Source organism: Watersipora subatra, chromosome 6 (genome assembly GCF_963576615.1).
Source record: "Watersipora subatra chromosome 6, tzWatSuba1.1, whole genome shotgun sequence".
NCBI classification, from domain to species: Eukaryota; Metazoa; Bryozoa; class Gymnolaemata; order Cheilostomatida; family Watersiporidae; genus Watersipora; species Watersipora subatra.
The window spans coordinates 45,635,256-45,647,378 of record NC_088713.1 but is presented as its reverse complement, the minus strand read 5'-3'; the positions used below and the strand labels follow the sequence as shown (position 1 = coordinate 45,647,378).

Below are 12,123 nucleotides of genomic sequence, written 5' to 3'. Positions count from 1 at the left end.
CTTTCGTCTGCCCCAAAATCACTCGCTTTACACACTGCGGATATTATGGGCAACTACATGGTCATTTATGGTGGCCAATCATCTCGTCAGAGTAACAACGATCCTTGCATCAATGCCGATGTCTATGTTTACCACATCATCTGTAACAGATGGGTCGACCTCGAGGAGATGCATGAGTCACTCGGGCTTCAGGGTATGGCGAGATAGCTCTGGATTTTTGACTGTTTTATTTGTGGGAGGTGTGGTTATAGCCAAGTGTGAGCCTTGTTCTAAATTGATCATGGGTAGACAACTTTAAAATTTAATTAGGAGTAATGTTCTTGTGAAACGACTTAATATTATTGTGTAAATTACTATATTATTATATAATAATTATTATATTATTATTATATGATAATTATTATATTATTATATAGGGTGTCCCTACACTCACTGTATGGAACTTAACGTATTAATAAGTAACGACTTAAAACTTAACTTAAAATTATATAACGATGGACATCTAATCGACTATCTGATGCTAGCTGACAATTTCCTCTTTGGTTTTGGCAGGTTTCTGTGAAAACCTGTTTGCGTCACAAATGATCGCTTTAGCTTACATACAGTATTGATATGCACTACGCTTTCAAATACATCAGTTTTTTTATTGGCTTTTAGTATGTCACTAAAGGTAGCGGAATTTATATTTCCATGTGAAGCGAAACCAAGTTTGCTGTCCATGAGAAAGAGAAACTGTTTGACTCGCTATGGCAGGTTGTCATCACTGAACAATTGTCTACAAATTTAATAAGCTAAAATTGCAGCTCAGAGAATTTTTTGGCACGTTTTTATTTTGCTGAACAAGGTTTTTTGAAATTTATCGAGTGATGAAGGTTTTAATGTCTAGCTAGTGTACATAAAGCTTGAGAATTATGCTTTTGACAATTCATTGTTTCGCTAAATCTGAGACTTTTGTGGAGGAAGATTCATAAAGAAAACAATTTTTACTACAGATATAGCTATTATGCTTATTTAAAAAAAATCTTTTCTTATACGCATCACTACGTAATTACAGTGGAACCTTGGTACTCGAATGATTCCTAACTTGAACAGCTCGGAGCTCGATTAAAAAAACTGAGATACCACTGCATCCATATATATACATGTATAAGTACTAGCTGTGCTACCTGGCGTTGCACAGGTAATAAAAAAGTCTGGATAGAAAATTGATTTGTATTTAACATCTAACAACATTTACCATTCTAGCTTTCAAACTGCATATCATGAGAGAAGTATTTTGTGTAGTTGAAATAAATTAAGAGAAAAATAAAAACAACTGTAAGGGTTTTGAAACTTTGTCAAACAACTGTAACTTTCAAGCTATTGGCCTGGCACATTGCCAATGGAAAATTCCAGTAAGCTGCGAGGCTTTTAATGTAATGTCGGTACTCCATGACGTTTTGTCAGCATTGTTGTCCAGCTACAGTTATTCTAATAATAGTTATAGCCGGAATGCAGGCAGACATACGGACATACTTTGAGAAATATATATATATATATATATATATATATATATATATATATATATATATATATAGACGTACCAGCTGTGCTACCCGGCATTGCCCGAGTAATAAAAAAGTCTGAACAGAAAATTGCTTTGTATTTAACATATAACAACATTTCCCATTCTAACTTTCAAACTACATATCATGAGAGAAGTGTTTTGTGTAGTTGAAACAAATTGAGAGAAAAATAAAAACAACTGTAAAGGTTTTAAAATTTTGTCAAAAAACTAACTTTCAAGCTATTAGCCTGGCAGATTGCCAATGGAACATTCCACTAAGCCGCTTAATAGGCTAGGCTTCTAATGACGGTACTTCATGACATTACGTCAGCATTGTTGTCCAGCTGCAGTTATTCTAATAATAGCTATAGCCGGAATGCAGACAAACATACGACACACGGACATACTTTGAGAAATATATGTATAGATATAAGATATATGTATGAGTAGCTTGTTATTGGCGTCAGTACTCATCAACTAAATGTTTTTCTTCGTCACCTGCCAAAAAATTGAAACGAAAATCAGAAATTATTCAGTGAGTTGAACAAAAGATTTTAAAATTGGTAATTTGATCCGGAGAAATCGGGATAGTGAATTGTAGATTGTAGTGACCGAACCTACCATTCATTTTTATGTTTATATTTTTATTTTTTCTTGCACTGCTGTACAAGCAATTATAAGCGACTGATATATATAATATATATGTTATATGTATAATATATATTTTTTAATATATATATTATAACATATACATATAATATATTTATATACTTTTAATTTTATATTTACATATAAAATTAAGAATTGCTTACTCATTTGAACTTGGAAGACTAATCTTGTATATACAAGTAAGTTCTCTGACCCTAGCCTTCATTAACAACTTTCCACAAACTGTAAAAGTACATAGGATAGCACAACTCTTTTTAAACTGAATATCCTTTTGAAGCTCCAAGCTTGGAGAACCTAAAAATCAGAAATCAAATTGAAAACTAGTTTTTTTTCACTCTTTCAAAAAAGTGTTGTTTTAGAGATAACTGGAGAAACAGAACGATCGCCGAACACCAAGTCTGATAGAGTGTGTATTTGTTATGAATAGAAAAACAGTTTTAGTGTAAAGCTCTTGTTGCTAAGGAAACAAAATTTTCAAATGATATCTATTTTTGATCCTTCATTACCGAGAATTTCCATCATTATGGCATTAGAAACTGATGCTCTGTCAGCGACCATTTTGTCATTTCTTGGTCAGTTAGAAGTGCCCTCAGTATTTCGAGGATATCTTTAGAATTAATAATCCAAATCACGTGAAACTTCAGAATTATATTGTAAACATAATCGAACAAGGCTACCAAAATTGTGTAATCCTGGATTTTTAAGTTTTTAAAATTCAAAACTTAAATTAAAAACATTTTTAATTTGAAATTTTCAAATTTTACCAAAATTTTGTAAACCTGGATTTTTAAGTCTTTAAAATTCAAAATTTTTAAATGAAAAAACATTTTTAATGATTTTCATACTTCCAAAAATTGGAAGTTTGAAAACAAAGTGAAACTATCACAGGCCCGAGCTTCAAAGTGTTTTCAATCAATATTATTTAAAGAGCAGATAACTCCTTATATACTCTCATTTTGTTGAGTAGTAGGTTATTAGCTGAATAGGCGTTGCATGCGAGTTTGATACTACTGTCGCCAATAAGCTATTGTATAAAATTTATTCCATGCCTAGTTTATAGTTCACTAGGCGGTGAAGGCTCCTATCTTAGTATTTGGTAGTTTATCCGGGTTAGATCTAATAAGTTGGAATTATTAAACTAGCCCAAGGGAGTCAACAGAGATGGGCTCGTTATCTCTGTTGCGATTTGTAGTGAACAGACTTGACAGCAAAGGACGGCACTCACACGCCACCGTCGTAGTAAATGGCAATCTATTGTTGGTTGTCGGCGGTTTCAGAGGAACTGTGTTGGGAGATATTTGGTCTTACCAAGTCTTGCCATCCATTTCAACCAGCACAGTAAGTTTTACTTTAATACTTTCAGTTTTTTGCGAAAAACTTCAACGTCTTCTCTGCTTTTAAAGCATTTTGTTAGGCGTCTCGGTGTAATTGTCTGAAACTGTTTTGAAAAGGATCAACATGTTTCTATCATGACTTGAGTGATTTGACTAATTTGTATGTTCCAATCTTTTAAGTAATTTACTTATGAAATTGAGAGTTTTTTAAACTTGTAATATTTTTTCTTTCATAACATTTTCACCAGTTGAAAAAAGGCTTCAACTTACGAGAGGTCAAAGAATCCTCAAAGTTTTCTGAGTTTTTTCAACCCAAATTAAGTTTTACCAAATTTAATCTTAAAACATCGTGGCATTCAGATCACCCAAAACAACAAACTAAATCATAAATTAGAGTAAAATATCTATACTTGGTGACTATATTTACTTGATAAAATAAAATAAATAAATAAAACACTTGATAGAAAATTGGTGACTTATTAAAGATGAACTTGGACAAAATTTTAATAGATTTTATCAGAAAGTATGGGTGATTTTTATCATCTGCAATTGTTTTTGATGTTTGAGGTGCTTTGGCTGCTGGGATTATTAAGATTGAAATCGACAAAATTTGATCGCGGTTCAAATGCTCAGAGGAAAACTATGACATAATGACATCACTAGTTGCCATTGTTATAGTTGATACCGGCTATTGCGTTTAAGCTGCAGCTTTACGTCTCTATTCTGTCAGTCTTTGCAATTATAGACTTCATAATCACACTTTAGCTTGATCTCAGCGCTTTAATGGCAATCATGTTCTGTCGTTTTCAATTCAGTTTCAATAAAATTTGACGTGTGTGGCTGTATAAATCACGCTTTTAAGGACACATTATGAAAAGCATTTTGTTAGATATGACTAGATGAATGCTTGGCATTGCGCTGGTATTAGAAACAGCTTATAAACAGTGGCAGGTAATGCCACTGCCATTAGCCTGCCACTTGCCATTAGCCTGGCACATTCCCAACGGCTAATTTGGGTAAACTAGTCTTTGTATTTCTAAACTTACTGATAAAAGCCGTGAGAGCAAGCTTTAGTGACGGCGTGTGTAACGTAGAGTCGATATGCTATTTTAACCTAGATAATGACCCATATCTGCTAATGAATACATTGCATCTCACGTAGCTTATTTGGTTTGGTTATCGCCTGGATATGGAGATTCTGAGATCAAATCTTCTGCAATATGGATATTTCATTACAAGATACTAATTGCTATATCTGGACAGACCAAATGACAGACGACAAACTTGAAGATTTATATATATAAATAGATTTAAAAGCCAAATATATAATTTATGTAATAACAATATACAGTCAAACATGGATAACTCGCCCTCGGATAGCTCGAACACATGGTTAACCCGAACGGTTTCTTTGGTCCGTTTCCACATAATGATAAATTGCTTTAGATAACTCGACCTCAACTCTGTTAACTCGAACAGTTTTTTGCCCAATGGCTACCGAAAGGGTTGTTATCGCTTTAGAAAATCACTTAATTCCATGCCATAGAGGTAAACCTCAACTTTTCGTAATTCATAGGTGTCGTTATTACCACAATCGGCAAAATATTTTTCTCAACTACTTTTTCTTAAAGTTTGGTGAAATTTGATTTTAACAAACATCCGCTTAGCGATGGCCCTTCGGAAGCAAGGAAAAGTGAGGGTAACCTTTGCAAAAACTTCAAGAAAAATCGGCAAATTTGATCTTGGTTAAAATGCTAAAAAAAAAGACTTTTCTTCTGAGTATTTTAACAACGATCAAGTTTTGCCAATTTTAATCTAAAAAACGTCCTGGCTATAACATCACCTCAAACAACAAACCAATCTCAAGTGATCGAAAAATCTCTATACTTTTTGATAAAAATGTTTTAAACTTTACATTCGAAGTATTTAATTTGAAACAAGCCATTTATGCTTTCTATTTATATTATAGTTGGTATATGTACATGTATCTACTAATAAATAAATACATGGAGTTGTGACAGTGCTCTGATAACTTGAACGCTCTGATAACGCGAACACTTTCTCTCGGTCCTGTGAATTTAAAGTTATCCATGTTCGACTGTAGTTATAAAGTTGTAGTTTTTTTGCTTTTCATTGTCACTCAGTCTAACATCTTGGCAGCTGTCTCTGATTTCTCTTTGACCTCTTGTTCTAGAATGATCCATTATACGGAAAGAGCATTTGTTCTAACTACAGTCATCATGAGGGTTGTACAGCTGATCCCGAGTGCAGTTGGTGTCCTATCCCACCACATTCTGGTTGTGTTTCAAGAACTATTACCTGTCAAAACCAACAGCTATCACTTTGTTCTGATGTCTGTTCAGGTGAAGACAATTTTTGAATCAAAGGCTATCTATTAAATAATTTTTTGGGCATTTCTTGACTTGTTGACCAGTAAAATGGAAGTTCAGAATTATCGTTAATTGTTTCAACGTATAACTCAAAATTGTTTTCAAAAAAACTAGTAAAAAGAAGAATATAAAGTTATTTCAAATGATATTTTGTTAAAGGACTGTCATGTCATGATCCCAACATTAATTCTTTGAAAAATGTCGCCCAGTTCAAAAACATACATTGCTTCGCAGTTTAATTGGTTACAAAAAATGCAAACCTTGGAGATGGTTTGGTGAACTAGTTAACACGAGAAGGCAACTCTTTTTTTCTTACTGCATTAACAGTAGTGTCATAGCTGCCTTACCAGTATCTTGATCTAATGGAAGATTACGAACGATGTCCCGTTTTCCCTTTAAAATATTGATGAGAGTGCTACTTGCTGCAAAAGACAAGTAGTTTGTCTACTGCTTAGGTTCATCCAAGGCCAAACGAATAGACTATTTTTAACATATGAGCTTCTTTCATAGCTTCTTGTTTATTTAAAAAACAAAGTTACAAACTTGTCATTTAATTGCCTTGTCTTTAGTTTCTAATAGATGAATGTCAGGCGTTGCGCGAGTAATAACAAAGTTTTTGCACAGAAAAGTTGCTGAAGTTTCTAAGTTTCTTTACCCAATGAATTTGAGTAAGTATCATACAAAACTATGTTAATGTTTTTGCACATTCGCTAATAAAAACACTGAATCTTCTCAAACTAGCTCAGCACTCAAAAACTTCAAGCGGTATTGGTGTAAAAAAACATAAAAAATATATAGAATTTAATAATTAAAATCATTAAATAATAAACTGGTATTTTATTGTAGACCTAATGGACTGCTACTCTTGTGTCGTGCATAGTAAAAATATCACTCAACCATCATACCCAAGTTCAAGAGAGTATGTGTCATGCGGATGGTGCATACATGACGGCACCTGCCAGCCGTTGTCAGAACTGAGTGGCTCGTGTCAGGTGTCATCCGCTAATACTGATAGCTGGTGGAAAGGTGAAACAACCTTAGCTTTGAATCAATCCATGTGTGCTGGTATAGAAAATAAACCATCAGGCGTGAGATATGCAATCTACGATGGCGATGATTCTGCTCTACCAGATCGGGTGAGACAATATAGGTGCACCTTTCTTGTTTTTGTCATAACCCTTTGAACCTAACAGCCGGTTTTCTGGCATTGCTTAGGATGTGTCAGAGACCCTAACAACCGGAATTCCGGCATTCACATGGCTCTGTTTACCAAAGCTGTTTCTAAGTAACAGCGTAAACCAATCTAGTTAATTCTTGCAGAGGGCGTTAGACCAGAAGTTTTCCTTCCATTTTTAACAGTTTTCAAATATCATTATCTACTTCCTTTGTTAAAATAGCAAATTTTATTAGAACGATATCGCGAAAAAATCGATACGACTCGTCTGTTGGTAGGTCATAAATGATTGTGATGCGAATGAAGAGTTTTATGATACTAACTATAATTATCCAGTATATTTTGAGTCATGAAATGATGATGAACATGTGCTCGATGAATATGTACTACTGTAAATGATTTTACGAGTTTTTAAAATCGTACGAACTTTTATAGTTTTTGTCCGAATTATGGTGAAGTAATGTTTTTTTCTGTTTGATGACATTTGCAGTGGGTTGCCCGACTTTTTACTAGCGTTTTACCAAATATCATTGTATTATGAGCATATTTAGATATATTTAATAAAAGTTTAAAAACTTCGGATCATTGGACAAATTGCCCAGGGTTACTGACACGCATTGACAAGAATGGCCAGGGTTTGAAGGGTTAAGGGTTCAACATTCTTCATGCCTTGTAATTCTGCTTAATCTGTCTTGTTAAGGTCTTTTAATATTTGTAATATACTTCAAAGGTGAAATTACTGTATTCACAAAGATTTACACAACTTTTTTTTCATAAGCTAAAAGTAATGTTATTCTGGTTTAATTTTAATAGTTTTTTCATTTATTTCAGAATATGTGTATGGCAAAATTTTTGTTTCAAGAGTAAAAAGTGAAGCTGAAATTTTAAAAATCAAACCAAAAATTGCTCAATGTGATTAGTGAATATACATGTGGAATATTTTATATAATATACATGTGTATTTTATTATATAATATCTATATTCTATTATATATTATACAATAGAATATGCATGTATATTTTATTATCTAATATATATTATAAAATATATACAATATAATAATATGATATGTATTATAATATATATATTATATACATTTTTATATATATAATATATATATATATATATACGTATATGTGTATGAAAATTTCTCCAAAATTTTCGCTTAAGTAAAATTGATCAATATATTACTTCGTTTGATCAGTGACTCAACAAGAATATATGCAGACTTTTCCAAAGATTTTGTTGTAATCTTTTGCTCAATGTTAGGCTGTCTTAGATCTCCTCTTAATCTTACAATCCTTTACATATAAGGATAACTGAAACATCATGAATCAAGTTTTATCCAAGAGCACACGCATCCAAACAAATGAATCAGTCAGAAATAGTTTTTTAGAAAGCATCTTATTTTTAGTTTCAAGAATAAAAATCTCGATTGAAAATCTTTAAACTTCAAACAAAAGTTACTCAATGTTATCGGTAAATTTACATGTATATAGAAATTTATCCGAAGTTTTTGCCCATGTAAAATTGATCGATATATTGTTCACTGAGTTGGCTGACTTATGTTTGTCCAAGAATGGATAACTCTAAAATCTCATATCTAAAAGCTCTATCTTGGGGCATTAGTCAGAAATATATATTTTCACTTCTTATATTGGGTCAAGTAGTCCAGTTTTCATTAGGTTTCATCCACAAAGACTGCCAATATAAATTTGGGGACTGAATCATCGTCATACAGTACGGCACGCTTCTACTTCCATCCTTACAATCTAACATCCTCTGAATTTACTCTCAATCTACGATTAAGAGGCGTCAAAGCTAATGCTTCTTTGATTTACCAAGGTGACCAGGTAAGTTTTATCATTTATGTTTTTAAGGCTACGCTATATCTATTGCATTCTTGTAAATAGTGGAACTTTTTCATTCGTTTTATTATTTGGCTGTTGTAATAAAAAATATGAAATATTACGTTGTCTGAGTGGTCTAGAATGGCTGACCTTGAAACTAAATATGGTTCAATTTTCAAAAAATAATTATATAAAAAAATAATCTGACATGTCTCTAGTGGTCACAGTTCCCTCGCCACTAGACTCAGACATGTCCAGTCAAGATCACAGAGCCTTGTTTGTTCGGAATCATGCTTAAAGCATAACTGCCACGAATAGCTTTCATTGTTTTTTTTTCAGTGTTTTCATTCATTTTCATTTTTTCATTGTTCAATTGGTAAATCAGACAGGCTAATTCCAATTTTGTACTCAAAATAATGATTGGTCCACTAACTTTTGAAGTCATTTTTGTTTTCGAAGGCTTTATTACAGCGGTTCAATATTGATGTCGCAATCGACACAACCCTCGCCCATAATTATGTGACGTAACCTAGCTTCTTAGGGACGGAAGTTGGGAATGTTTAGTCCGATTCAGAATGACTAAATGATCTGAATGACTCTATCGGGACGGGTATCTTAAAACCCATTATTCTCTAAATTCAGCCTTCAAAATAATCTCAGTCTTTTCTGGAAGGTAGATAAGCTATTTAACATTGCTCGTAGCTTGTTACAAGATGTTTAATAGGCTGAGCGCCGAGAAAAATGAACTCAAAAAAGTGTGATTTTATCACAAGCTAGCGTTGTTATTGGGGTCAATTGTAAGCTAGGTTACGCCACGAAATTAATGATATGCGCTATATAGCCAACGCCTTCAAAATGAAATCGTTTTGGAGAAAAAAATGCAAATTAATCTTGAAAATGTTTGCAATTTTTTGTTGAGGCAATAAATATAAATAATAGTGTGACCAAACTGATCAGCATAGTTGATTGCTATTTGAAAACCTCTACTTAGAGATTGTGGCAGTTCTGGTTTAAAACACGTACAGCAGATCCTTGCAGTAAGCTATGCATACATCATTCTTGATATTTGAGGGATTGCCAACACCCAATGATATATTCTGTGCTATTGTGCTTAACAGAAGCAGAATTTTCCACTGATCCAAATGGTTTATTTAGTTTTACTTGCTTTTGTGGCTGAAAAATCGATGTTTTTACAGTTGAATGTCATTTCAACAAATATAAGTTTAAAGTTTTCTTTGCTGATTATTTTGCTTTTTTGTTTAAATGATTAACTTCTTAGCAATTTCTATTAACTCATTGGCTAGTAAAACTGAACGTCTTCCAATGAAGTAATTTTGTGTGAGTTTTATTGCATCACTAATTTTAGTTTTGCTATGGTCGAAAATAATAAGTCAAACAATACTTGTGTATGTTACAGCTTCAATGATGTGGTTGCAATAGGCTTGTTACATTAAACAGTTTGATGGTCAGAGGTCATTGTCAACAACCATGTCCTAAAATGGTCGACTATTGCGGCTAATTTTTGCCGAAAAAATAAAAAAAAACAAATATTTTGAATATATATGTATCGATGAACCAGTTACATCCAATTTATATTAAATGCACCAGATTGCTTTTGACCCACTACACCTTCTTTATAACGTATAATTCATAATATTCCTCAATAAATTTTGTAGAAAAAAAATTCTTTTTTGCTAAAGAATTAGCTTGTTATTAAATGAGAATTTAAGCAATTTGTGTGTCGAACTGAGTTATGTAGCTTCCTAGTCCTGGTGAACTTTGTTGGTCAAAAGGAAATGTGGCGAGTTCATGAAACTCCAAGTAGCGGAGAAAGAAAAACCCTGAAATTACAACACTTTATTTTATGAAATAAAACAATATGCCTAATCTTGCAACTATTTTAGATTTATTTGGTTCTACTAGCAGTAAATATGGCGATGCCAAAATCTTTTTTCGTTTTCAATCAGATATCCGGCAGGTGGGTGTTTAAGGTAGTTCCCAGGAGTTGTTAAACCAAATATTTAGACTGCCTGGAAAAAGGTCCAGAGCATATGTGTGGCAAGTTTTGACCAAAAATGTGAAAACACGCAGGGTTTATGCAGACAAACAGACAGACAATGACATGTGGGATTTTTACATACGGATTGTTTATTTTTGTTAGTTACTTTTGTAAAAACTAATTGTTCACTTTTGGGCATTAGAAAAATAAATTTTTATTATTTTCAAATGATAATCGAGTACACCATTATACAAAGTCTTGTGCCACAGATCTCGCTTGCAACTGTGGAAACGTCTGGTTCAGAGGACCTGTCCTTGGGAGTTTTCCCACCTTCCCCGCTGCCATTACGGAAAGGGCGCCACTACCTCATCATTGTAGAAGCCTGGCGTCTGTCTAGTGATCCTATGTACCAGTTCATGTGGAGCGCTGTCACTAGCTCTCTACAAACTATTCCTGCCGACCATTTAGAACCTTACAGGTAGTGAATTATTGTGTAAATGGCTCATCGTAAATCAACTCTCGGCTGATTCTACCGCTATATATATTTTACCGTTTAACCATATTTTCTTTAAACTTCTGCTCACCTGAAAATAATGAATATTGCATTACAATAAAACCTTGTGATACAGCAAAATCTTGAGACACAGTAGAACCTTGAGATACAGTAAAGCCTTGAGATGCAGTAAAACCTTGAGATACAGTAGAACCTTATGATACAGTAAAATCTTATGATACAGTAAAACCTTGAGATACAGTGAAACCTTGTGATATGAGTTCAATTCATTCTGTCATCAGAATATCAGGTGTAATAACTAATTGTACAATTATTCTAAAAGGTAGCTAGGTGATTGATAGAGTTAGTCTACCAAGCTAAAGGTTATGAGTTTGAATCCTGTTGAAAGCAATCTTTTTCCTTAACTCTGTGTCTTTGGATGGACGAATGCAGCTCTTATTGTACAAAATATGTATATCTTTCACTAGTGTTGCATGCTACGAATTTTTGTTGTATTTTTCATCTTCGCAGCATGTAAATGGTTTAAAACGTCGCATATTTAATTCTTCGAAGCAATTCAAACCTTCGATTCATGGAGGGTATTTTTGAAAACATCGTATCAACAACCAAGTACTGCGTATGATGTGAACATTGATATTCGTGTTAT

General features: G+C 33.2%; 1 protein-coding gene across 1 annotated transcript in view; it reads left to right on the top strand.

Annotated features, from left to right (window-relative positions):
• Positions 1-77: 77 nt before the first annotated feature.
• The window catches only part of LOC137398500 (multiple epidermal growth factor-like domains protein 8), an 81,877-nt gene continuing 69,831 nt past the window's right edge, over positions 78-12,123 (top strand). The window contains exons 1-6 of the mRNA XM_068084616.1: positions 78-193; positions 3,408-3,553; positions 5,744-5,912; positions 6,786-7,075; positions 8,800-8,967; positions 11,233-11,441. Coding sequence (XP_067940717.1) covers positions 169-193; positions 3,408-3,553; positions 5,744-5,912; positions 6,786-7,075; positions 8,800-8,967; positions 11,233-11,441 — 1,007 coding nt within the window. The 5' untranslated portion in view covers positions 78-168. The remainder of the gene's footprint in view (positions 194-3,407; positions 3,554-5,743; positions 5,913-6,785; positions 7,076-8,799; positions 8,968-11,232; positions 11,442-12,123) is intronic.